The sequence below is a fragment of the Microplitis demolitor genome, chromosome 8 (assembly GCF_026212275.2).
Source record: "Microplitis demolitor isolate Queensland-Clemson2020A chromosome 8, iyMicDemo2.1a, whole genome shotgun sequence".
Classification (NCBI taxonomy): Eukaryota; Metazoa; Arthropoda; class Insecta; order Hymenoptera; family Braconidae; genus Microplitis; species Microplitis demolitor.
Window position 1 is genome coordinate 19,388,014 of NC_068552.1, and position 26,992 is coordinate 19,415,005.

The 26,992-nt window shown below is 28.4% G+C and overlaps 6 protein-coding genes across 7 annotated transcripts in view; 2 read left to right on the top strand and 4 right to left on the bottom strand.

The window, feature by feature from the left end:
- Nucleotides 1-574: 574 nt before the first annotated feature.
- On the bottom strand, nucleotides 575-3,422 carry LOC106693829 (odorant receptor 67c-like). Its single transcript, XM_014443148.1, has 9 exons — nucleotides 3,279-3,422; nucleotides 3,102-3,221; nucleotides 2,342-2,459; nucleotides 2,004-2,268; nucleotides 1,782-1,916; nucleotides 1,616-1,706; nucleotides 1,418-1,554; nucleotides 921-1,053; nucleotides 575-625 (listed from the first exon to the last, which is right to left on the bottom strand). Exons 1-9 carry the CDS (start codon nucleotides 3,420-3,422, stop codon nucleotides 575-577), a joined length of 1,194 nt encoding a protein of 397 aa, XP_014298634.1.
- A 1,392-nt stretch (nucleotides 3,423-4,814) lies between these two features.
- On the bottom strand, nucleotides 4,815-7,057 carry LOC103572442 (odorant receptor 13a-like). The gene is made up of 9 exons (XM_008551071.1): nucleotides 6,884-7,057; nucleotides 6,690-6,806; nucleotides 6,499-6,616; nucleotides 6,162-6,423; nucleotides 5,975-6,097; nucleotides 5,803-5,893; nucleotides 5,278-5,414; nucleotides 4,961-5,093; nucleotides 4,815-4,871 (listed from the first exon to the last, which is right to left on the bottom strand). Exons 1-9 carry the CDS (start codon nucleotides 7,055-7,057, stop codon nucleotides 4,815-4,817), a joined length of 1,212 nt encoding a protein of 403 aa, XP_008549293.1.
- Nucleotides 7,058-8,350: 1,293 nt separating this feature from the next.
- On the bottom strand, nucleotides 8,351-10,844 carry LOC103572469 (uncharacterized). The gene is made up of 9 exons (XM_014443146.1): nucleotides 10,693-10,844; nucleotides 10,509-10,628; nucleotides 10,300-10,417; nucleotides 9,510-9,771; nucleotides 9,075-9,197; nucleotides 8,915-9,005; nucleotides 8,709-8,845; nucleotides 8,497-8,629; nucleotides 8,351-8,401 (listed from the first exon to the last, which is right to left on the bottom strand). The coding sequence occupies exons 1-9, from the start codon at nucleotides 10,834-10,836 to the stop codon at nucleotides 8,351-8,353; spliced, it is 1,179 nt and encodes a 392-aa protein (XP_014298632.1). The 5' UTR covers nucleotides 10,837-10,844.
- Nucleotides 10,845-14,334: 3,490 nt separating this feature from the next.
- Nucleotides 14,335-15,482, bottom strand: LOC103572444 (uncharacterized). The gene is made up of 4 exons (XM_008551072.2): nucleotides 15,243-15,482; nucleotides 14,958-15,162; nucleotides 14,730-14,885; nucleotides 14,335-14,638 (listed from the first exon to the last, which is right to left on the bottom strand). The coding sequence occupies exons 1-4, from the start codon at nucleotides 15,407-15,409 to the stop codon at nucleotides 14,504-14,506; spliced, it is 663 nt and encodes a 220-aa protein (XP_008549294.1). The 5' UTR covers nucleotides 15,410-15,482; the 3' UTR covers nucleotides 14,335-14,503.
- A 441-nt stretch (nucleotides 15,483-15,923) lies between these two features.
- LOC103572445 (glutathione S-transferase) lies at nucleotides 15,924-17,139 on the top strand. Its single transcript, XM_008551073.3, has 4 exons — nucleotides 15,924-16,301; nucleotides 16,391-16,558; nucleotides 16,637-16,773; nucleotides 16,834-17,139. Exons 1-4 carry the CDS (start codon nucleotides 16,163-16,165, stop codon nucleotides 16,999-17,001), a joined length of 612 nt encoding a protein of 203 aa, XP_008549295.1. The 5' UTR covers nucleotides 15,924-16,162; the 3' UTR covers nucleotides 17,002-17,139.
- A 468-nt stretch (nucleotides 17,140-17,607) lies between these two features.
- The window catches only part of LOC103576807 (serine/threonine-protein phosphatase 2B catalytic subunit 3), a 133,534-nt gene continuing 124,149 nt past the window's right edge, over nucleotides 17,608-26,992 (top strand). Inside the window, exons 1-2 of one of the 2 annotated variants that reach the window (XM_053741388.1) lie at nucleotides 17,608-17,851; nucleotides 18,207-19,152. In XM_053741388.1, the coding sequence (XP_053597363.1) occupies nucleotides 19,101-19,152 (52 nt within the window). In that variant the 5' untranslated portion in view covers nucleotides 17,608-17,851; nucleotides 18,207-19,100. Of the gene's footprint in view, nucleotides 17,852-17,873; nucleotides 17,899-18,206; nucleotides 19,153-26,992 lie in introns of those variants that run through there. The other variant, XM_053741389.1, reaches the window with a different exon arrangement.

Below are 26,992 nucleotides of genomic sequence, written 5' to 3' on the forward strand. Positions count from 1 at the left end.
GGAGACAATTATGAGAAACCGTTGATAACAGAATTAAAAAAAATTTTTTTTTTTAGTTGTTTAGAAATTTCTCAAAAACGACTAGATAAATCAATTTTAAAATCTGACCAGCTCTAGAACTCAATAAAATGCGTCGATTGCCACCCCAACCTTCTCAATCGGTCAATTCGTTTGAGAGATATAGTGGGATAAAAATGATAAAAAACATTGTTTTCGAAAACAACGGCATACAAAAGTATTTTCGAGCTCGAAAATGTATTCACAAAAATTTTTTCGAGCTCAACAAGGAAATTTGGGGGCTTGCCCGTAGGGTCAACTGATAGACCGATTTTTTTTTCTGTAATTTAATCTATTTTTAGAACATATTTACTTATACATATAATTTTATAAAAGTGTATCACCCAAGAATTGAGATATAATTATATACAACCATTTATATATGATTATATATCATTATTTCTTCTGGGTAATAACAATATATATTTACTTTTATCGCAATATCAGTTTTTGCCTAATTCTTCATAAATATATTTAAAACTAATTTTTACTACATGAAGAAGATTGTGGAAGTTTGCTATTGCATTGACAAAAGCATTGTGAAGTATGATCCAGATGTTTTTACCATCTACATGAAAAACATAAATATCCCTTAGAAATAATGATAATAACAATAGTGTGCGAAAAATTCACACTCACTAATTATTAATGTCTAATCAAATAATTTGGATACTCAAATAATTCATAGGATTTGAATTTTTCGTGAATTATAGAAAATTCATTTTTTTAATTTACAAAATATGAGTTAAAAATTCAACAAAATAAATTCAGAAGAAATATTTGAATTCGAGTCGATTCAAGCATTATTTGGGCATCCTTAGATGTTAATTAATAATAGTAAAAAAAGAAAAAATGATTATTACCATTGCGAAATTTTCAATAGTCAAATCCATGATTTTAGCAGCAGTCAATTTGCAGGGCACATGACTTCTCATGGTCATTAATATTAACAAGTTCCGTGACTTTATTGAGTTATGGAACCATTTCACATTAGCTCTGCGTAAAAAAAATATTTGAATATATTAACGGAAATAAAAAATTACTGATTTAAATAATATCAATTAACATATATTAACTAAGCCTTGTACGATCGTTAACTAAACTATTTACCTGAGCCGTAATTAATACATCGTAAGCTTTTAATTCTTTTTCTGTATCTCGAATTCCTTTTACTTACAGATCAATTATATTGCCAAAAAAATAAAAGGCTTCCGGAAACAATGAATTTCGTGACTCTTCAACAATTTCGTGATTTTCTCGAGTTTTATAATTTTTATTAATTAACTAAAAATCGTACAAGGCTTTGATTATACTTGATAATCAATAAATTTGATACTGGATTTGATCAGTCCATAATTACATGTTTTTTTGAATTTCTAAGCTCATGTCTGTTAACCGTTGTGACATATAACATAGAAAAAAGAGATGAAATATCTGAGAGAGTGTGAATGTTAAGTACTTTAACAACTGCTCTATTGTATTTGATTTCGTTATAATCTTAAAAATGATATATAGATATATATATATGTATATATATTAAATGTCTTTATCATTTTACCTGGAATCCGGTGATACTTATAAGTGGCGCATTGATTCCTACTAACATTCCAAAACTTGAACAATAAGTGTCTTCGAGAAGCTCCGCATATCTTGTATAACATAAAAATAATCATCATATATCAACACACTTTACTTTATTAAATAGTATGAATTATTTTACACACTCTAAAGCTCGCCTGTGGCTTTTTATACAAGATACCAAATGTTTGTAAGGAACATCTTTCACGTTTGATAAATAATCGCCTCTTTTATGGATTTCCCCATCATTTTCATCCATTGGTGTATTCTCTAGTCGACATCTACTTTTCAAACACAGTCATCATTAATCAATGGTTAATATTTGCAAAAATAGTAACTATGTTCTACATTAAATACTTGGATGTTACCCTGTAACTGCAAATAGTCCACAAGCGTGTTGCACAAAGTTAATGTACAAGATGTCATTTGAAATAAGAATTATTATTATATTATAAACAAATAATGATGTAAAGAACAACATTATCGGGTAATGCTTCTCTTTGTCAATAACAATGTACTCCAGTGGAAGAGCGAATTTATATGGATCAGTTTCATTTATGCTTATGAATATTTTCAAAATTTTTGGGATAATCGGGTCAAATACAAATACTGTTGCTGATATATATGCGACTCCTTTAAATAAGTTGATAAATTATGATTAGCCATTTTATTTTACGTACAATTTGGAGACTGTAATTATCATTACCTGCCCATACAGATGAAATTATAGAACCAAGGTTGGCGTGCTTCGCTTGTGTATTTTTTTCTTCATCGTTACGAACCATTCCCCAATCAGCTTTTATTCTATCGTGTAGATTTTTCATCTGTATAAATTTAATATCTTATTGTAGCATAAATATATATTATATAAAATTAAAATGGAATATTTTGTAGATCATTGCGAAATAATTGGAAATCTCTTTGCTTGTACTCAAGGAATAAATGACCACTACTGTCTTCAGTGCTGATGAGTAGAATTTTTTCTGATGAGAATAATGTTAAATTCGAATAAAAAATATCATTAAATTTTTAAATATTTTATGACATTGTGCAAAAATTTAAAAAAAAATTAAAATTTTATATAATTTTAGAAAATAATTTTCTTACAGATTATTAAACAGATAATTTAAAACGAATAAAAAAATCAAACAAAAAAAAAAAAGAAAAGAATTAATTTAAGTGGGATTCGTACCCACGCTCGCTAGGTAATTTTAAAAATAGTTGTTATAATTATTATTATTTCAGGCCTGGTTTCATCGTATTTATTCTTATGCTTCATCTTGCACGGTCAAAACAGGCGTCTTTTAGACGTTGAATGAAACATCAACCTTCTACAGAGAATTCTAATAGAACAGTATATTGAGGTAGTTTAATCCGTTTGTGCAAAGGCGAAAATTACCATTAAAAATTTACGCATTTGAAAAGATAATGAAGAACAAGGGTTAGATACTCAAAAAATGATATACCCTAGCTGATTTAGACATTGCGTTGATATATTTTATTGCGGCCCCGAGATATACTGCCAGATTTGAACATGCTTCGAATTGAACATTTGTATCATCGATATATACCACAATAGCTATAATCTTTAACGTAATTAATAAATTAAAATTTTTTCAAAAATCGTTATAAAATTAGTATACTTGCGGAATCAATTGCGCGAAGACAAAAACCCAAACCATAAATATAATAAATATCCGTGTTCTACGCGACTGATAAGGCCATAGACCTATTATTTTCGCAGAGTACTTCATTAGTCTATAGTAGGGTAAATCGAAAATATCCATCGTTAGAAGTACTCTTGTTTCTGTCCCCTCTAAGTTTACAAATAAATAAAAACCACTATTTTACCTCATTATTTCCCTCTATATAAATTATTTAAATGACATTGACGAACATTTTTAATTTTTACTTGTCTCATGTCATGAGTGTTCACCGTTGTAGATGGAGAGCTGTCTTGTCAACTTCGATTTTTTCGTTCCTACAATGCCCCACGAGGAGAAACAATATAATGAATATTTAATTATTCTAAAAGTAGGGTTCGTTATTATTACAGTCTTATTATAAAGAAAGGTCTTCTAGTGGAATAGTAAATTTATATTGCGAAGTGCGATTATAAGAATCAAGGAAATTTATTTTAATTTATCGCAACCAAGTCTAACATAATTTATTCTTAATATCTATAGGAGTGGGGTTCATTATTCTTATAGTGATATTTTGAGAAAGGATGGATTGTCCAAAAAGTGAATTTATTTCGTTGAATATTCACGATCGTTTCGAAATTCTCAAAAATGAGAGAATATTTTTTATTTTTTTTTTTTTTTTCATGTAAAACTATAAAATTACGAATTTTTTCATTTGTTGATACTAAAAAAACACAAGGAATATTACAATTTAATACAATAACGCGGCGTTTAAAATTGAAAACTAAAAACATATGGAATAATTATGTGAAAATTACAGCTTCAAATAATTATCTTACTAAATATTATTTTCAGCAATAAGTTTCAAAAGTTGGCAAGGACTTTTGACTCAACGTCAAGCGAAATTGTTTTCATTCGAAACTGTCATTTTTTTAGTTTTTGATTCAAAGCGTTGCGTTACTGATACACTGTGAAAAATTCCCATTAAATTTTACTATGGGTGTGCGCATAGGTCCCAATTGTGTCGTCTGCGCATACGTTTACTATGGGATACTTGTAAATTTGGTACCAGTTTTCTTGTAGTCCGGGGTTACAATGCACCCATAGTAAAATTTGTTGGAAATTTTTCACAGTGTATGTGAAATTGTAATGTTCCTTATTATATGTTTTTATATGTTTTTCGTGTATAACTGCTATAATTATTGAGAGATTATAATAGTATAGGTACAGATTTAGTTTAGTTTACATACAAATAATAAAATATCGAGTATCGCGTTGACAGTATAGAGTATTATCTATTTTTGAAAACCTTTTACTTGCATGATTAGCAAGTATAGAAACGTGTGTAGATAATCATATACTTGAAAAATTTTTCGATCATAAAGCACTCTCTGATGCTTCACATCATGAGTCGTGCAATTGTATGCTTGTATAATTTTTTGAAAATCCTTGCTGTTTTATTTTATAAAAATAGAATAATGGTGTCCCATAATGGGATTTTCTTTTATTGTTAACCATAAATAAATTTTATAATTTTTAATCCTCTTGCATGGAACTCAAAATTGTGAAATAAGACATTGTTGTTTTGAGAATCTTCGAACATGGAAATAAAAAATATATTTATTACTAAAAATGACTGAGAATAACGTTGATTGTAAATTTTCAAAGTTTGAGTCTCTTACCATACCGAAAGTTTCCATCGACATAATAATCATTTTTCCGGCTGATACAGAACAAATAACTTGACTTCTCATAATCATGAAAGTTAGTAGTTTTCGTGATCTCATTGACAGAGTATACCATTTTATCATACTTCTGAAATAATAATAACAATGCAAAGCATTTTTTGTTATGTATAAGAGATTACCGGGCTAATTACATGAATTTTTGATGTTAACTGAAAAAAGAGTTTTCAATCAAAATATGGTATTCCAAAAAAAAAAAAAAAACAATTTGCCCAGTTTTCTTCTATATTCAAAATTAAAAAAGTAATATTTACATTGCATCATTAATTCCACCACTGTAATTTATTAATTGCTGAGAAATTGCGTTTTCAATAAAAACGTGAACTAGCTGACCGAATGCAAATGGTCCGTAACGGAACAATCCATCAATATTACTCATTTGTGATACTAGCTAATGAAAAAAATATAATTACTTATTTATCAAAGCTAAAAATGACAAACTATTGAACTATAAAACTTCAAAATTTTAATTTTAAAAAATATCTTTTGGGGCTTTATAGAAAAAATTTAAAAAAAATCTTGAAATTGAAAATCTAATAAATTTTATCAGATTTAAAACATCTATTGACATCAATGCACTGTAAAAAATTTGTGGAACATCAATCTGAAATCACTACGATGCGAAAAAAACCCCTATTTAATTTCATATGCGGGGTAATTTTTTTGAAGCTTTATAATTCCAAGAGGCGGAGTGAATCTGGATTTAAATAAAATCCATATTCACTCCTGAATTTTCAATGTGCGTAGATTTAAAAGACAAAATTTTTCAAAATAATTACCTGTACACCTGAAAATGTCATAAGCAGTGTTTCTAAACCGACACTTATGAAAAATATCCAACAATATGAATTTTCAAGTAATTCTGCAAATCTTATCAATTAAATTTATATGTAGATATATAGATATTTTCTACTTACTTTAAACTTAAAAAAAAAAATTTATTTCGCTTACTGAATTGCCTTATTGTGTTTTTTTATACAATCCGAAATTACCCAAAATGCTCTGTCATTGATTTTGCTTGGATGTAGATCGATATCCAAATTACTCGAACTCACCAAATTTTCTAATCGATAACTGAGGGATATAAATAAAAATTAAAAAAATAAATCAGCAAAATATCATTAAAAAAATATCAAACCTTATTATCTTAAAAATTCCGCATATGTGCTGAACCAAAACAATAAAAAGCGTGTCAGCAGCTATAATTGTTGTAATAACAAGCGTTGAACAGAAACTTATATGCGTTTCTATAGCATAAAAATATTTATCGTGATCAACTCCATAATTAACTGGATACGGAAAATCAAAATCAGCCGGTCCTTGCGACAACCCCAACCACGTCATAACTTTTGGCCTCATCGGTAATAAAAGAAATACGACCATCGAATTATAATACCATACTGTAAAAATATTTATCGATTCATTACGTTTATCACTTTTTCGAATAAAAAAATTATAATTAAAAAAACCATAACTCGATATAAAAAGAGTCAATTTTTTTCCTTGATCCAAATGTTTTTTCATAATCTCACATTCGGTTTCCGATTTTAATTTACTCCAATCTTTTTGTATGGTTACCAATAATTCTATTATCTTCAAAAAAAAAAATTTCGATTAAATATAATTATTAGCATTTTTTTTTTTTTTTTTTTTTTTTTAGCTATACCTGATTAACTTTTAAAGTACTTATGATCATTTTGGCACCAGCAATAATAGCGACTGTGAATGGGGGAATAGTTGACGTTAATGTATCCATTCCAAAATCAGTTATGCAAACACATATCTAAATATTTATAAATAAAAATGAAAAAAAAAAAATATGTATATATATTTGATAATTGTAGAACATAATATATTTACTTGTGGTATCATTTGAGATGAAACAAAAAATGCCCATAGAAAACGCAGTAATTTTCCCTCAAATTTTGACTGATATGGCCACAATCCGCATATTCTCAAAGTTAGAACGTTTACTCTATAGCAAGGTCGATTAAAAAAATCAGCGATTACTTGTGTAGAATTACTTGAATACATCGTAGACCGTACTATTCAGTGTAAAAGTTTATTCAAGAGTGCACTATATACTCATTTTCAAATGAAAAAATTATTTTCCCTTCTCTGTGTAATTTTTATTGCCGATAAAAAAAATGGTCTTATAAATGACACTTTAATTATTTATGTACATATTTAAGTGAGAGGGAAGAAAAAAAGTATTGTTACCTTCTGGATGTCATTTTTTTTAAAATGCGTCATTTACACTTACATGACAAGTTAATTATTTATGCGCATATTAAAAGGGAAAAAAGTTATCAAATGGAGGTTTTTAATGTTTTTATATTTTTTAAAATGGGGAAGTTAAAGTTATAAATATACTAATTGACGTGACGTGTAATGTGTCTTAGTTCCCTTTCTTAACACTTTTTGTCACGTTCAAAATATTGAGACGCGCAATTTTTTCTGTGTAAAGGCTATCAGTTTATTGTTCTAACTGAGAAATATAAAGTAGAGAGTAGTAGTAGAAATACATATATAAGGTTACGGAAAATTGAGTAAAAAAATATATATCAAAAAAATTTAATATTCAAATTTCAATTCTGTGATTTTTACTATGGCCCACTGCTTTTTGCTGTTACTTGTGCTGTGAATAAATTATATTTTTAATAATATATATAATATATGTTTTAAAAACACTTAACTCTAAGCTTTAAGTGAATTTTTTTTTTATTTCAGATCGAGGTGGCAACATCCAGTTTCAAAAATGAATTGAGGAAAAATTATTGACCGGCATCAATTAAATTAGTTGGGCATCAAGATAGGATTTAATTTATGGGTAAATTTTCATTTTTTTAAAAACATATATATGAAACAAAGTTAATATATATTTTTTTATCAAATCCTGTGTAGTTATTAATAATTTCAGTTACAACTAAAGTGATAGTTGGGTATTATGCCCGTAGTTTAATAAAAAAAAAAAATTTCTGTTACATCAGAGAAATTTTTTTTGAAACTAAAAGTAGAAAAATCTTTTATTCTTTCAAATTCAATATTTAAAATTCATTTTGTAGGAGCATGTAAAGAACAAATTTGGAAAAAAATTTCAGCAGCTGACTAATACATTTACTCAAAAATTTATTTTATTATTTCAAAGTTTTCGGAATATATTACTCAGCTATCAAAAAATTAAATACATTTTTAAAAGAATCATATTTATAAATAAATTGGTTCATATTTTTAGTAAACTAAATATACGTGTCAACAATTAAACAAACATCTAAAATAATAACTTTTGAAAAAAAATATTTATTCAAAATTTATGTAAGTACCATATTATTGAAAAGACAACAAAACTGTAAAGTACGACATCGATGTTTTAACCACCTTGAAAAAATAAATAATACAAATATATGTTCAAATAATAATAATTCAAAAATTTGTTTCAGCATGACTTTTTCAGTCATCACATATAATCTTACGCCAGTAAAATTTTCGAAGGACATGAGATAAATTTTTCCAGCTGTCAGCTTACAAGGAATGCGACTTCTTAATATCATCATATGTAGTAGGTTCTTTGATTTACTTCCAGCTCGATACCAGTTTCCAGCAAAGCTATTCATACATTATTTATATTATTCCAGGATTATTCCAACAATAATTTGAATACTCAAAACTTATTATATTTACGTACATTGCGTCACTTGTTTTCCAACTATTGTCAAACAACATTTGAGCAGGATAGCTGTTGTAAAAAATATGAGTTATTTGTGCTAAAGTGTAGACACCAAATCTAATGGCTTCAGTGGGTTGGTCCAATTTCATTACTGTCTACAATAAAAAATAATAAAGGATGAATCAAAATATTTTTTGATTATAGATCGAGTCCTTTTGTCTAACCTGGACTCCAGTGATACTTATTGCGGCAATATTGACAAGGAGAACAAAGAAAAAATATGTCACACGTGATGATTCTAAAAGATCAGCGTAGCTTTAAATAATAATAATTTATTATAAATCAATGGTACCAAATATTTAAAATTTTAAGTAATAAACTAACTCTAGCGCTCTTTTATGAAGAATTGCACATTGTACAACCATATTGTATGTCGTTTGTTTTATTTTTTCATCATTTTTGTAATCTGCTTCATCGTCTTTGATAACCAAATTTTCTAATTTATATCTAAAAATAGTTATATCCTTAAAAAATAATTATCCAAATTCATTATAACCTTAACTCCTTAATAAACATTAATATAAATTCAAAATATCTATTCTAATTTGAGTCACTTAAATTATCAGCAGCATAATTATAATTTGAATGTATATAAAAAATATATGTTTTTTGGATCAAGTATTCAAATGACTCAAATTGACAACTGTGAAGTAATTTTACTAGTTTTTCTCGATATTTGAATATTTCTTCTGGCTCAAAAAAATTTTTGATCATTATAATGTTTTTTTGAAAAAATAAAAAGTTGTAATAATTTTTAACCTCAAGGCTGAAAAAATTCCAGAGCCATGTAATGCTTGAATGGCATATTCAGTGTCAAAAGCAACTAATATTGAAACAGCAACTGCGCATGTAATGTAAGCATGAATCAAAATTGGATAGTAAAATTTTTGCTGGTCAATAAAATATTCAGCTTCAAATAAATATAATTCTGGGCGTGTTGTATTTAGTGGCAATACTATATCCAGTACTTTTGGAATTATTGGCATGCAAAAATATACCAACATCGTTGCATACATATAAGCTGAAAAAAATTTTTATATTCAAAATTAATGAATACGCTTGTGGAAATATTTTTCTGAAAAAACTATTGAAAAATCTTATAAACGTACAAAAAAAAAAATTGTTGAAAAAATTTCTGTCTTGTAAATAACGAAACCTTGAAAATTTTTTAAGTAAACAGTATTAAGGCTGATCTGTACTCAACAAACTCTCGGACTTTAGATTTCCATTAATTTTTTAATTCATTATCATGACAGCATACTTTCTTCAGCTTCCAGAAAAAGCATAAGACGAACTACCTCGGAAGATTTTTATCATTCAAGTCCCATAAATATTCAAAACTTAGTTAGAAATCTAAAATCCGGAAATTTGGTTAGTACTGACGACCCTTAAAAATATCTATTCATTGCCCAAATTGGTTTTCTTCCGTAAAACTATTTCAGAGAAATAAAAATTTCTGTTATTAGAAATTTTCAAAAGGCAATGAAACACAATTATTAATATTATTATTATTATTATTATTATTATTATTATTATTATTATTACATACAAGCATAATACTGCGATAGTTTTTTACCATCTTCGGCATATTTATGCATTATTTCAAATTCTCTTTTGCTATAATTGAGCCTCCAATCATCTTGGATCCTATCAAAGAGTTCACGCATCTGTACTTTACACAATAATAATAAATGGTTTTATGTTTTAAAAGTATTTTAAATTCAATTAACTATTTATTTAATTAATTATTTTTAGTACCTTTTGAAAATTAATAAAACCATTAACAACTTTAACAAAATTAACAGCGTCAAGTAGTAACATTGGTATGCACTCAACAATCATATCCAAATTACCCCAAACTTTAATAAGTTTTATGATCTAAAAATCAGCGTTTCCATTGTAAAATAAATATTAATCACAGAAAATATGTTATATTAAATACCTTTGGTATAATAATACTAGCACTAAGAAAATAAACAATACTCCGTATAAATCGTCTTTGAGTTGACGTTTGGTATGGCCACTCGCCTAAACATGACAGTAAAATTTTATTTAATCGGCAATACGGACTTGAAAGATAGTCCATTGCATGCAAACGCTATCATGAAAATATTTCTTTGGTGTCGTAGAGTATACATGGAATCAATTTAACAACTGGAATTAAATATTCTCTTGGAACTACATCTACTGTATTGAAAAGCACAAAAGGGAATAATAATAATCAAACTACAAAGCAATGGACGTTTTCAACTTTTCATTTATTTAGTATACATACAAATACATTCAGTATTGCGTGACTATTAACGCTTGAATAAATCCTTTGACTAAGTAACTTTGTGTTACTTAAACAATACTCAGAACAAAGCTTCGTTACAATTGTACAAAATATTTAAATCAGTAAGAAAAAAAAATATGTGACATCAGTGTTAGTTTGTAATAAAATTATTGAAAATTACAAATAAATTTTATACAAGTCTTTTTTATTTTTACTTTTACTTTATATATATTAGTCAAGTTATTTAATTATAATGTATTAAATATAATAAAATAATAATAGTAAGACAAATTTATATATATTATACTCGATAATTGTAAAAATATTAAATTAAAATGGTCGCTGAATTTGAAAAAAAAAATATATATATATATTAATATTTTTATGATAAATTTACTCCTTTCACATATGAAACCATATGAAGGGTATTTAATTATGGTAAGTTTTAGTTATGAGATAAAAATTATCCACCTAAATAATTTAAAGCTGTTGATAGTTAAGATACTAACAAAAAAATTTTTGAATGTATAGTAATTTATATATGAAGTTAAGTGATAAATATGATTTGTAATAAATTTGAAAAATTTTCTGCGAAAATAATATCCAAATATTATGAATTATGGAAAATAAATTATAATATTAAAAAAAAAGTTCGACCAGCTCTCATCTATTTTTTATTTCGAATAATTTTTTTATAAGCTTACAAATTATTCGTTTTCATTTTTTTTTCCCTATCTTCCTAAGATAAAATTTAGATGAAATATTTGAATAATATTTTCGTTGCATGATACCATTTTTCCAAAATAACTATCTCGAGGTTATTGAATTATCCAAATTTTTACTGTTATCGATAATTACTTATGCTGGATAATTGATAAAAATTAATTAAAATAATAAAAAAACTGTGATGTCAAAACGCTCTTCCCGGATTTCAAATGTCTCCTTAATAATAGAAAACAAAACTAAAATATATAACTTTGTTTTAAAAATAAATTTCATGTACAAAAATTGGAAAAAACAAAAAACTAAAGCGGCGCATAGTGTAAATTTCGTGAAACTGAATCTGTTTCGACATTTTCAAAGCTTATCACAAACAATTCTCTTTACCTATCGCAGTTACTGTTATTGATCAACAGTAATAAACTTCTTATACTTTTGTAGCGTAACATATATACATAGAACTCGGCTTATCAAAGGTGGATTATCAACCCTTGTAGGTAAGTCACTCACGATAACCCTGAACTAAGTCTACAATACCTTCGTTACCAACAGTTTTATTGATCCCAAAGACAGGTTCAAAAAATGAATGAAATTACATATAGTGATACGACTTTCTTATAATTAATATTATCTACTATAATAAATAATCATACTCACAAAACACCGGCATTAACTATTAGTTCCTTTCCATACCCTTTTTAATTTTTCCAACACAAAAATTATCTCAAGTAAATTGAAAGTGAAGAATTCAAATTCACTTGTTCAAAAATTCAAATTTTCTATAATTAAATTTTTCAAACATTAATTATTTCATTATTGTTTCAATAAAAATTTATTTCAATACAAGTCCATTGTAACTTTTAAAAAACACAAAACTTCAAATGATAAGAAAAAAAAAATTTTTAATATTTTCACATAAAAATAACTTTCAATACTCGAAATGTTCGATTGAAAATCACTAATAAATTCTGCAATCACTTGTAAAGTAATATATGTAAATATGTATATATTTTTATAAGACGAAAATCATGAGATGTTTCATGAACGTGAGTCAATGTCAAACTAACTATTGATTCAACAATAGCAATGACTTATGGAATAAAACTATATTTAGTTGAAATTATTACTACATACAGTGTATTTACTTATATCATTTGTACGCAAAGTTTCTTGGAAAGCTATCGCGTCAACTATGACTTCCGCAAAAGTGGGGAAAATCGAATCGTCCATTTCATTTCTTATAACAACCCCATAAACTCTTCTAAAAGCGGCAAAACAATGAATCAGCGAAAAGTTAAAATTGAAATTACTTTTTTTAATTTTTCTGCGGTTTATTTTTTACTAGAAAAGGGCGAGGCAAAACGGCGTATCAAGAAATTCATCTCAAAAAATAATTTTTTTTAAAAATTGATTCTGATCGTGATTTATTACTTTTTTATAAAAGTCTAAGCAATTCTTCATTCAAATGTAAATACTAATGAGTACAAAAAAGGCTACATATATTGGTAAAAAAATGTAAAAACGTGTTACAAGGATCAGAAAGAGGAACTCTAGCGTTCGATTTGGGTCAAACTTTGATTCGCGTATTAACGATTCAGCGACGATCATCCAGAAATGGACAGAATTTGTTTTATATAGAGGTTTTAGCTTTTTTTATATTCATAAAAATTTTATGAAATCGATATTTTTTAATTTATATAAATATATAGTAGGACATTTTACTGTAATTTATTTTATTCTAGAAAAATTTAATAGGAATTATAAGCTTCGACTTTTAACATCATTATAACATTATTTTTTCGGTTTTAGTTGTTTTTTTTATCAATAACAATTAATATTCGTCTCGATTTATTTTAATTGAAAATAATCAAAAAATTCAAAATTTAGTGTACTTGTATTTGATTTCTGATTAATAGTAAATAGGATCTTTGTTCAGTAAAAATTTATTTTTGTTAATTTCGAATTTCTAAAAATAAAATTTTTCAAAAGATTTCAAAATAAAATTCAGTTAAATAATATGAAAATTATGTAAACTGATTTTTTTTTTTTTTTATAGAAATTAACTGAAGCCATTGATTTCGTTTTTGCGACGGAAAATTATCTTTGTGGATCTCGTAACGACGCGCTGTTCTTTGAATTTAAATAGCGCTCTGACATCATAAAGATTCTGCGAGTAAAACAACTGATTCGTCGACTAATTCACTTGATTCGATTTCTTACTGAATCTTCCCCAAGTTATCTAGACTATTCTATCTTCTTCCTTCAGTTTTCGTACGTGATTTCTTGTTTTTTTTTATCCCACCAAACCAGACCTTATTTACAAACAGTATTACTTCAATTTATTATCATTTCGAATTATTGATTGCTATTAAACTGAGAAAACATGAATAAGATACAAATTGTAATTGAAATTTTGTTTATATTACAAGCCATTAAAAATAAAAACACATACTAAAGATAATGATACAAAAATAAGGCCAATGGGTTATCATTTAAAAACTCAAAAATAAAATTTAAGATAAAATGCCATAGAAAAATTTTCTATATCAGCATATTTGAGTATTTTAAATAATTGAAATAACAAACTAAATATTTCGTGCGGCTAAAAATTTGATGTCGGATACGATTGCGACACTTTTTACTGATTGACAAATCTGTTGAAAAAAAAATTTTTAATACTGGTGTCATATATAAAATAAAAAATTACTGATTAAATGTCATGTCATGCCATTATCTTCTGTCTATATAAATATAAGTGTTACATAAATTCAATATAAATAAAAATACCAAACGCTAAACTTGTCAAAAGCATTACAATCGATAAAAGAGCAGCAAACCAGATGTTTTGTTTTTTTTTCGATGAATACTGAGCCAATTGAAAATCTTTTCGCATCTAAAATTTATTTATGTTCAATATAAGTATTAATAATATTATTTCCTACATAAATTGATTCAACAAAAAAAAAATAAAATAAAATAAGCACCGTTATTTCTAACTTTTGAGTTTTTTTCACAAGCTCTTCAAGTCTTTGACCTCTGTCAATAAGTTTTTGTACAGATTCAATCAGTACTTTTCTCACTTGAGCGAGTTCGTCTTTTACTATTGGCAAAGAAGGGACTTCTTGATAATTTTTAGTCGTCTAAAAAAAAATTCCAAATTATCTCAATAAAAATATTTTTTTTATATTGAGTACTATAATAAAGTTAATTACTATAATTTTTAATAACGGCTCGGAAAAATTAATCTTTGTTACTTTAAGTGATTCATGTGTAAAATCTGTTAAAATAGCCAAATCACGATATACACTTCTAACTTGTTCCAAAAATTCTTGCGCATCAAATTTTGTATCCAGTGAACATTCATTTGGTGTCAAACATACATAATATAATTCTCCAGTAAGCATATGCACAGTAAATCTATGTAAAATATATGTACAGAAAAAAATGTAAAATAATTTGAATTAAAATAAAAATTAAAACAAAAAGGTATTTGTTACCTCTCACTTGGAATACAAATTTGATCATCTTCAACACCCGTTAAATCCAGAATAGTATTAACAACCACGTCTCTATAATAAGGATTATCCTCAAAAGGATAAGAAGCTAACACTGTACAGTCGTTTTTTTCTCTATGGACCACTGATGCATGCAGAATATAATCCATGTTAAATATAATCAATAAATAGTATATATAAATTTTGATAATAATTTTTTGAAATATATTTTCAACATCAGACTTTATAAGAAACTGCTAGCAAACACATTTTATGGTAAACAAGCGACAAATGACTGAGACTTGGACACTAAAAAAACGGACTGAGTATTTTTATCTCAATTTCATTATCATTGTAATTAAAACCAAAATAAATGATAATAATAATAATAATTTAAAGGGTACTTTGGTCAACGGATTAGACTATCGATTTAGTATTGAATTTTTGATATCTGTAATATTTTTATATTTTTTTCATACATCTATAAATATTGATGTAAATAATCTTAATTGAGTTGATTTAAAATAATTTACGATGAGAGCTAGATTATTTTTTTTTTTTTAAAGATAAGTTTTGAATGAAAGATAAGTCATTGTTCTGTACAATGAGTTTGAATGTATGAATATATATATAAATATATATTATCAATATATTATATGTGAAGAACGTAAAAGTAAAGTGAAAGTGGAAGCATCGCAGACGGTGTAGAGAAGGGGAATCACATTCTTCTTTATTGTGATAATATTTTTCGACGCCAATGGACCGCTACTAATTTATATTAAAGATATTTACAATAATCACAGTGAGAAAATTTTCGATTTTATAAAAAAAAATATTTTTACCGGTAGTAAAATTGATTATTTGTTTTTTTTTTCTTTTCTTAAATAGAAAAGATAAATTAGTAAATTTTTTATATTTTTAAAATGTCGCATCAATATAAATTGACGTACTTTAACGTAATGGGACTTGGTGAACCTATACGGTTTCTTTTGAGCTATGGAGGTAATAAATTTGAAGATATCCGGGTCGATCGTCAAAATGAATGGCCAAAAATGAAACCAGGTAGTTATATATTTATTTTATTCATTAATTTACTCAAGTATGTTAAGAATAAATAGCTGAGATAATAATATTTGTAAAAAATATTTCAGACACTCCCTTTGGACAATTACCGATTTTAGAAATAGACGGTGAGATTTATTGTCAATCAGTACCTATTTGTCGTTATTTGGCAAAACAGTTAGATTTAATTGGTAAAACAGATTTAGATGCTTTGCGAATTGATTCTATCGTCGAAGCACTTTATGATTTAAGAAAACGTAAGAGCAAATTAATTTTAATAATTTATTTATAGACATTAGTTTGGGTTATAATTATAAAATTTATTTAAATTACAGAGGTTGCATTATTTTATAGAGAAACTAATCCTCAAATAGCAGCTGCAAAAAAAGACCAAGTACTGACTGAAGTTTTGCCATTTTATTTGAATAAATTAAATAATCTTGCTAATAACGGCTACTTTGTTGATGGACAGGTAAATATTTAAAATAATCCTCTGATTGTTATGTAATGACTGATACATATTTATTTGCAGCTGAGCTACGCAGATATATTTTTCGCAGCAATCCATGATTCCCTTGCAAATGCATGTGGGATAGAAATAACAAAAGGTTATGAAAATTTGAAAAAAATTCGTGAGAACGTACTATCTATCCCAAAGATCAAAGAATGGGTTGACAAACGTCCTAAATTAGAATTTTAAAATGTAAAAATTTTCACATGTAAACTCTATTGCTATTATTATTATATTATAATAATAACAATGTAATTGTCAATGTATAAAAAATATTTTACACATTTAATTTTTTCCTCGGTCATATAATGACATTATCCTAACTATTTCATAATGACTAGTAGAATAAAGACAGTAATAATAATTATCAACATCTTCGTGAGTTGATTGAGACATCTGAAACCTAAATACGTTTATCTTAATCTCCATAATCCGCTTAGCGTGAAGTTAGCAACAAGTCTACAGCAAACTCACAGCAGCGACTAGAGACTCTGTAAAAAAAAGGTAAAATCGTAAGAAAATACAAGAAGCAGGGAATTATTTAATCGACATTGGGACGCAGTTGGTGGCGCCAACTACTAAAATATTGTAAAATTATAACGTAAAACGGGTGGTTGGGTGGGCTGGGCGTAAGTAGCGCCGGCTGGTGATGAAAAATAACATCCCGTGACCTCGAAGAGACTGATCCTCTAGATATTAGCTGCGCGATGTACGATGCGCATTAATAGTTTAGCGGTGTTCTGTGTAGTATGTGTGTGGTGGATCGTCCGTCAGTGCTCGCGGCGCGTAGCAGAACAGACATCTTGTAGTAGAATTTAGCGGCGTGGTCGACCGTGGGTGTCGAGCGAGTCGCGGTGCGTCGTGGTGGTTACGGGTTACGGTGGTGTCGTGCGTGAGAGCACCGTGTGCCCGTCGTACGTACCCGCTTATACATTATTCAATTCAATTGTTGTTATAATTATTGTTTATAATAATAACAATAATTACGATAAGTTGTTGTTGGGCTTTTAAAAGCCCCCACCACATTACTAATTTAAAGGTAGAGACTTTACTTACTCTACAGATTGCACTCTGCGCTACCTAAAAGTATACTACCTATATACATATATTTATATATATATAATATTTATATGTATAGATATATATATATATATATATACAAGTCAGCGCAATCGTCTGAGCAGTTGTATTTTGTGAGCTAAACCGTGCGGTGTGATAATCAACCGTAGCCTACACATATATACACACTCACATACATCCACACATAAAAACATAGACAACATATATATATATATACATATAAATATATATACACTTAACATTACATTACATTGAACAAACTAAATTAGTTTGTGAAAAAACAATAAAACGTAATAAGTTTTTTTTTCCAACAGATAAATACAATAAACATATGTATGTACGTATTTGTACATATATAATTAACAATTGACGGAAGTTTTGAAGAAAAGTAGAAAAACCCGTATTAGTTACGCCCGCAGTAGTGGGTCAAGCTGCGGTCACTTGTCGACGCGATTGTCGTCGACGTAAAAAATAAAAAAATAGACGTAGCAGCTAAATCAACAGCATAACACTATCAATAATAGATAAAAACTTTGTGTGGCTTGCTCGCGTGTGTGAACGTTAAATATCGTCCAGAAGCCCTTGGCAGACGACACAGACGTGGAAAAAGAAAACGGAGCACTGAAAACCAGCAGCCATCACCGGAGCTAGCAGTAAATTTAACTTGGACGAAAGTTAAATTTCAGACAAAGCATATTAATAGGAATAACATAAAGTATAATATACGAAAAAGTAAAAAGAAAAATTGGAGTAGTCATAGCTGATGCATGATCATCACGGGCGATAATATCTGGCGCAGCTTGCAGCTGCCACCATCCACATAGTTGCTGTCGACTGCCGTATTGTATACGTTCCTCGCGCCATAACGTGACGGATAATCTAGACAGTAAAGATACTCCCGAATCCTCCCGTGTCCCCCTTCCCTGTTTCCCGAAGCCGACGATTCCCTCCCCGTCCTGTTGTTGTCAACACACCGAGAAAAGTCTAGCAATAGAGGCTGCGAGCAGGTTAACTTGGTAAATAAAGTACTGGCAAGACTCTGGGCAACGTCATCTGCTAGCCGTTAAACAATTGTTGAGGGAGTAACATACGTTTAGTTGGACTGCGGGTGAATCAGTGAGAGCAGTGACAGTAGTGAGATAAGGTGTGCGCGGCTGGTTGTCAGCCGCTTAAAACGAACACTATATCACCGGAAAATATCATCCAGTATGACCTCCAATAATTCACCGAAGCTCTCCACCACCGAACGTGTCATTAAAAGTAAGAATACTGATGATTATCCTCGTAAATTTATACTATTTACTCCAATAAACTTTTTCCACGCTGCTTTGCTTTCATCTTTTTGTTTTTCTTGCTCCTATTTTTTTTTTTTTCCGTCAGTGTATTGATACTACGCTTGCTGTTAATTTATCCAGCGACCTCGGTCGGTACTGCAGAGCGGGCTTTAACTTGACGTACTACATAAAGCTTAAATATTAATGGCAGATTGTAGATGCCAAGGGAAGTAAAGTTGTGAAAAATAGGAGTAAAAAATAAAATAGTGTGGATGTAGATGCTCGGCCTTACGAGTCCCGGCGATTCTATCGCTGATGAGAAAGAGAGAAAACGAGAGCCGTGTACATGAAAACAAGGCCGACCGGCGTCAAGCCGAGATTGATTTTCTCCGCGGGGTCGCGGCGCCATTGCTATCGACCACCAACCGGCCCTCGAGTCACGCTTTTCCGTTTTCCGAGACCGTCGTCTTGTGCACTAGCTTCGTTTCTCATTTATACATTACATTATATGCTTTTATTATTATTTTATCACCCCATATTTTTAATTGCATTAACAAGTCATTTTTATTCCTTTTGTTGGTATATTTTTAAAATTGAAATTTTTATTTATAATAACCAGAGGAAATGTCTGTTAATTATTTGTAAAATTTGTTCATATGATTTATGTCTGTAATTAATCATCGTAATTTTTAAAACCTATTACAAAATAACATGCTTCAGTTGACACTTCCAATGACAAACAGCCTCACAGAAATAGCTTAAAAAAATATTGCTGTATATTTATAAACAAATAACCCAAGAAAAATATAATGAAATAATAGAGTTTAATTTTTCTAGCTTTAATTTTCTTACTTAAAACTGTCGACCTGAGTTTTAAGTTTTAACTAAACTTCAGTATTCTATTCTAAGAGACGCCACGTGGGTGTAATATGATTTGTCCGTTACCACAAATACGGGATATAACTTTATCCCATACTAAACAATTTATTTAAGAATTCAATGCATAAATTTACCTCCACATTTCACATCAAAGTACACATATAACACACACTCGAAAAAAAATAAATAAAATAGAATAGAATACAGTAATAGGTATTTTTAAAATGCTTCAATAAAACAACTCAAAGCTCCCTTTTCCGGCCATGCCTATTTCAGATTTTGAAATTTTTTTTAAAATTACGTTAAACATCGATCCCGATTACGTGGGCGCAGTAACGTCAACATTTCTAAACATTAATGTGAGTGTGTATATATATTTAAGCTCATCAGCAAATACATCGATAGTATGTCAATTTTGTGTTTCGTCACTTGTTCAATAAACGTCACGATATGTTTTAAACTTACTAACATTAAATTGATATGATACCTGCGGCGACTGTGTCACCTCAGGTTAAATTATAGTTATCGTAGTATCCGATCACTTTCCTAAATTTTACGTTCATCGGAAAAATAATATATACATATATATTTAGAAGGGTAACAACAATTTCCCAGTTTGAATCCGAAACTTTCGCAGAGAGAAAAAATAACTTTTAGAAACGTCTTATTTTCTTCATACTGTAAAATTTTCCATTGAAAATTTTCACTCTCATATATTTTTGGAGTGAAAATTTGAAAATTTTATTTAAAATGATTTTCTTAATCGCGAAAATCTAAATTTAGCTCAAGATATACTGATGTTCTTTTTGAAAATAGTGTAAACAAATTTTGATTTTTTTCTTTCAAGAAAATTATTCTTCAAGTTGGATAAGTCACTTTTGTCTGAGTGTTCAATTTAAGAGATCGCTCAAGAATTTCGAAAATCTTGAATACTAAAAAAAAATCAAATTTTTTTTCTGTTACAGTAAATGTCAACTACCTGATAATTATCAAAACCTGTACCTTATTTGAAGGTCGCTAAAAAATATTAAAAATTTATGTCTTGAGTGATCTCTGAAACTTAAATTTTCTAACTCATATTCGGTGGGAATTTTTCTTCCAACGCACAAACTTTTCGAGGAGTGAGAGTTAAATAAAAAAAAAAATCAATTTTTTTGAGCCACCCTAGAATTCAACAATATACTAAGATATATATATGTTTATAGTTATTAATGATCTCAGTAATTGACGGAAGTTTGGGAAAACTTTTATAATCCCCTCGACAGTATGTGTGTTAATAATAAAAATAAAAGTTTACAGTTCAGTATTGAGAACGAAAAATAGGGTTCATCTTTTCAGTGAGCTTTTGATCCGGTGTCTGATAATATATGACTGCGGTACTCAATGCAGCTGGTCGCAGCTGGGCAAACTTTTATGATCTTGGTATATATTTTTATTGTTCAAGTTTAAAGAAAAAGAAGAGTAAGACAGAGTAGTTGAAAAAAAATAAAAATTTCGGAAAAGAGCAGGAGTGAAAAACTCGATGCAACTTAAAATTCAATACATTATTTATTGTAGCTTTTATTGTCTTTGTCTTGTGAAATTTAACGGTCGTGAGTTGACAAAATTTCTAACAAGGTGCTAATGATATAAATTATTCATGAAGCAAGGTCATTTAAGTTTCATATACATTTATGTGTGGGTTTATATGCTTGTATATTATGCATGTGGATAAAACTTTTTAGCTGATGATAAAGGTATATTCTGTAAGTTGACGTTAATAGGTAGAGGCTAAGAAGTTGCCAAATGGCTTCAGTTGCTGCAGACTCCCGAGTTAATTTTATGAGATTGAGAGAAATTCAGAAATATATACCCGTGCTTGCTTGTATTTAAATGTTTAATTTAAACTAGAATAGTAGGTTAGATGCGAGTAATCGTACCTGTAAATCTACTTGCTTGTAAAATATTTTCAAAATTAAAAAAAAAAAAAAAAAAAAAAAAACAAATTTTGACTGTTACTTTTTTTTACACCAGACCTGCAGTTATTGATGATAATTTTGATTATTTAATAGAAAAACACATTTATATTTTTTATTACTCTGAAAATATAAGAACTATGAAAAATTTTGTTCTTTTGATTCTGTTATATTTCAATGTAAATAAAAAAAAATTATTGGAAAAGTGTCGATCAAATTTTAACGTCAGATATTTTAAATTCATTTATAACTTATAATTCGTCGAAAAAACCGCTTATATTTAAGATTTAATTATAAATTATTAAAATAATCAATGATAAATTTAAAAAATATTTTATCAAAATAAATTATTTATTTAAAAATTTATAAATATTTTTTTTCCACCGAAAATTTTTTCATTGCATCAATACGAAGCAATAAATATCTCGTAAATTCATATTATTTCTTTTTTTTTATTACAAATATTAAAAAGAAATTATCATTTATTCATCATATATTTCGTCACAAATATTGAATACCAAATATATATTTCACAAGTACGTGTATTGAATTATTTCTTATCATTAAGTCGATAAAGAAGGGGGGGGGGGGGCAACAAATGAGTGTAATTACAGCCAGATGATAATTTCCTCTAACACTTGTAACAAATAATAAAATAAATAAATATAATAATAATAATAAGTGTAAAAGTAATTAATTTATCTGGTGAATAAACTAACCACTTGGTCACACACAATCATGCGTGGGATGACGTTAGTTGGGGGCCACGTGAGTAGCACATGTGGAAAGACAGATGTGCTGTGAACAAGTTGATGCATAAAACCACGCCAATGAAGAGTCATATCACTAAATAATCTTGTAGTATATTTAATTAAATATAAATACACACCGTACACCTTATTTTTACATCAACATTCAAATTATCTTCAATTAATTTACAACAAATTAGTGTTAAGTATTTTATTTTTTATATAAAAAAATCCGCGTCTCTTCTTTTTCCTACACTACACTAAATTATTGCTACATTTTTTGTCCCACTAGCACAATAAATATGAAGTCAAAAAAAAATTTTTAGCTTTGAATTATTTTTCAAAATAATAAAAAATTTTTATTTATTTATTTTTGTCGCTCAAAATCGTATGAGCTCTACTCCCATATAATTACCAAAAAATTTTAAAACTCATTTTTGGAAGTTTTGGAAGACGACGAACTACAATTTTTTTTTTTTTTTTTTTTCAAACTTTAAAACTCATTTGACAGAAAACGTTCCATGTATTTCTTTAATTTAATCACTTATGAATAAAAAAATTAGCGGATGTGTTTCGAGAAAAATGGATCAAGTTGAAAAAGTATAATAATTAAATGGTACTAAAAATTTTATTTGCAAGCATGAAAATAAAATATTTATAAAAGGAAGAAGCAAAAAATATTTAACAGGAACAAGACCGGTTATCGAACGAGTATGTTAAACTGCCGGACTTCCTAGTGTAGTGTAGGGTTGAATTCGAGTGGAAGCAGTCTGAGTAGAGTAGTCAAGTCACTTGGTCGTCGAGATCTCCTGGACACTCGGATAGGAGAGTAGAATTGAGTAGAGTAGCGAATATTGCAGGCATTCTCACCACAATCGACGCTTCTATCCTATCATTTACTTACTCCACATACATATATATGTGTATATGTAATTTTAGGTTGGTAGTAGTGGGCCGTGGCTCACGGCCGGCTGGAGTATAATAATAGACACAAACAAACTCATTTGGCCGGATGGCCAACTACATTTGGCTTGGCTATATACCCAGTTACTCTGTTTAAATACACCGATCGTCGGCCTATGTTTCTCAATTTATGTCGTTAATTTTTACTTTTCAATTTTATAATTTTGTTTTTTTTTTTTTTTTACTGCAAAAAATTAACAGAGTAAATCCGGAGTGAATGCGCAGCGGATGACTGTTTATATATTTAATCTCCTACGAGTGGAATTTACTCCGAACGGAAGTTGATTTTAATACTGAAACTTTGGTTCGGAATAAAATTTACATCTAAAAGAAGTTTATTTCAATATTAAGACTACAAATCAGAGTGAATGCGAATTTGAGTAAAATCCAGATTATTCTGATAAAAAAAAACAAACTCCCTATTTACCCCGCGGAGTGATTTTTTATCAAGACTCCAGAACCGAGTGACAGAGTAAATTATGATTTAAATAAAGTCCGTATTCACTAGAACTTTTTTACAGTATACGATCGAAAGTATGTTTTTTGACTAATTTACTTACGTTAAATCATCCCTACTAAACGTCTTTTCTCTCCGTCTATTTTGGTTGCATATTTTTCTAACAAAAAAAAAAAAAATAAAAAAAGTGTTAAATGTGGAATCAAAGTGTTGACAAGATTAATTTGCTGATAGATGGATTTATAAAAAATTAATAATAATAGTATTGTTAGTTGACCCCATGGGAATTATTTCTAATTTTGTCTCGCTTAATTGAAAGTTACATGGAATTCTCAGGAGTACAAGTACCGACAATGATAATAACAAGACACTTTAATATATATATCAGCGGCTGTTAAATCTTGAATTACGGTCGACGGCCGGACAGAACACCAAAACAGTAGTTCAGTAGTATAACGTTTAATGTTGGGTTGGAAACTTGGGCTCGGGGTAGAGTACGAGCTTTTAGACCCAAGTTTGCCTGGTGGTTGTCACAAACGGTTCTGTTCTTACTACATAAACCACACACACAACTGCATGGTTCTGCTTGATGTTAAATAATGTCATTGTGTTGCTACTTACGTCACAAAGCTTTTATCAAAAATATATTCTATATATATTATTGAATATGAATAAATATTTTAATTTTTGTCCCCTGTCTCTTCTGTGCTTTTCACCTGCCCATTGGAAATTTAAATACTTTTTTTTTAATGAATTTAAAAAATTATTTATAAATTACATGGAGATTTTATATTTTATTTTAAAATAACACGAGTCGCGATCTCGTCCTTGGGACTATCTAAGTCCTTGGGTATGCATCAACAGGTGAATCAGTTTACGTGGAAATACAAGGACGCGGTGAATTATAGGGCGCTTTGCTATGACCAATGTCTGGTTATTAATGGAAAGCATAATCACGCTTCTATTAGTAGCTTAATATCAAAGGATAAAAAAACCATGAATAAAAAAATTTTTAAAAAATAGCAATAATTATAAATAAGGTCGCGGTGCATTTTAATTATGACGGATAGACGTCATATTATAAATTCACGCAATAAAGCATGTATAAAGATGTTTAATGAAGAAAAAAATTAATTATTAACTACAGAGTAATTAAATAAAATGATTTAAATTATGAACCACAAGCTCGTATTTTTACTGAGAGATGGAGCCTGCAGTCGGATCAATATACTACCAGCCTTCTAACGTTAGAATTTCTTTATTCACTGCATGTACTATTTTTTTTTTTTTTTTGCATGCCGCTTCATTTTTTATGAATATTATTGTGACTCAATTTTGTAATTTATGTCCTTGTCTTACAAATTCCTAGTTCATTGATAATTGATAAATTTATAGGAGAAAAAGTTAGGTCGAAAAATATTATCAAAGAAATCTTGAAAGATAACTTTTGTAGTTTTTTTTTTTTTTTTTTTTTTTTTTTGTAAAAAAAAAAAAAATAAAGTTTGTAAGTCACCGGGTCATTAATATAATTTTTTATTTCAATCCTCTTTCCAAGTCACTGTTTTTAAATTAAACTTGGACATTACGTATAAAAGTTATCCAAGAAATGACTTGAATTTTTCCAACAAAAAAAATGACAGCAAAGTTTTGGTTTAAAAGTTAAATAATTGGATTACACAAAATAAAAATTTATTTTAATTAAATTGTTCAAGTTATTAGATGTGTGTATTAAATGCTGATGCGTTAAAGCCCATTGAATACAACAACAACAATAACAATAATAGCCAGTCAAGTCTCAAAAGTCGACTAAGTCTTGTAGGCGATTCAGAGAAAATCCTGCAACGCGGGTCTACATCCCAACACAATCGATGTATTCGCGCGTGCGTCCACAAAATCCATTCTCGCCTTCAAATCCAACCTCTTCTTTTTTCCATCAGCTTTTCTCTATTTTTCTTCTTCATCATATCATTTTTTTTTTATTTTTCCGCTGATTTTCTCTCCTCCAGCAGATGCATTGCCAAGAGATTTCCCGACGCTCTCTATAACCCAAATAATATATCTTTTTTTCGCTTTGCCTCTTCTTTTTAAATCACCCTTAAAAATTTTTAGCTTGATTAACTGCAGGATTAAAAATTTTATATATTTTCAATTTCAAATTCCCGCGGTTTTTTTTATTGAAAAAATTTCAGAGCTTTTTGAAATTCAATTAGGTTTAAATTTTTTATTTATTTATAAAGCGTAAGAGGTTTATTTTATAGTAAATAAAAAATATCTCACGATTTCTATCAATCAAGACATTTTACTCGTACATCCCCATAATCTTATTTCCCAATAAAGTTTCCTCAATGGAATTACTCAGATGTCTACTCAACACCATTCACAATTAGTAGAATAACATAATTAAATATAAGCGCCCTAACAATACAAATAATTAATATCAACTAATTGAGATTTTTTATATATTTGTTTCAGGTAAGCTCTATGGAATATTTTTCTCATACTTTCGTCTATTGGTAAGAATATATAAATACTAAAATTTTTTAATTTACCGCTAAAAAATTTATCCACCATAAAAGCGCAATTGTAAAAAAAAGTGAACCATTAAAAGTACAATTACGTAGAAGCTGCGATACGCGATACGCTTTCTAACCCGAAACTGTAAGAATTACATTACTTCTGAGATGTTACACTTTCATAGAAGACTTTTCCCAGTGCTTAATAGAAAACAGGTTTTCAACCTTCAGGATTTGTCTAGGATTTCTCTAGGATTTGTCTAAGAGTTTTTCTAAGTTTTCTCTAGGATTTGTCTAGGATTTGTCTAGT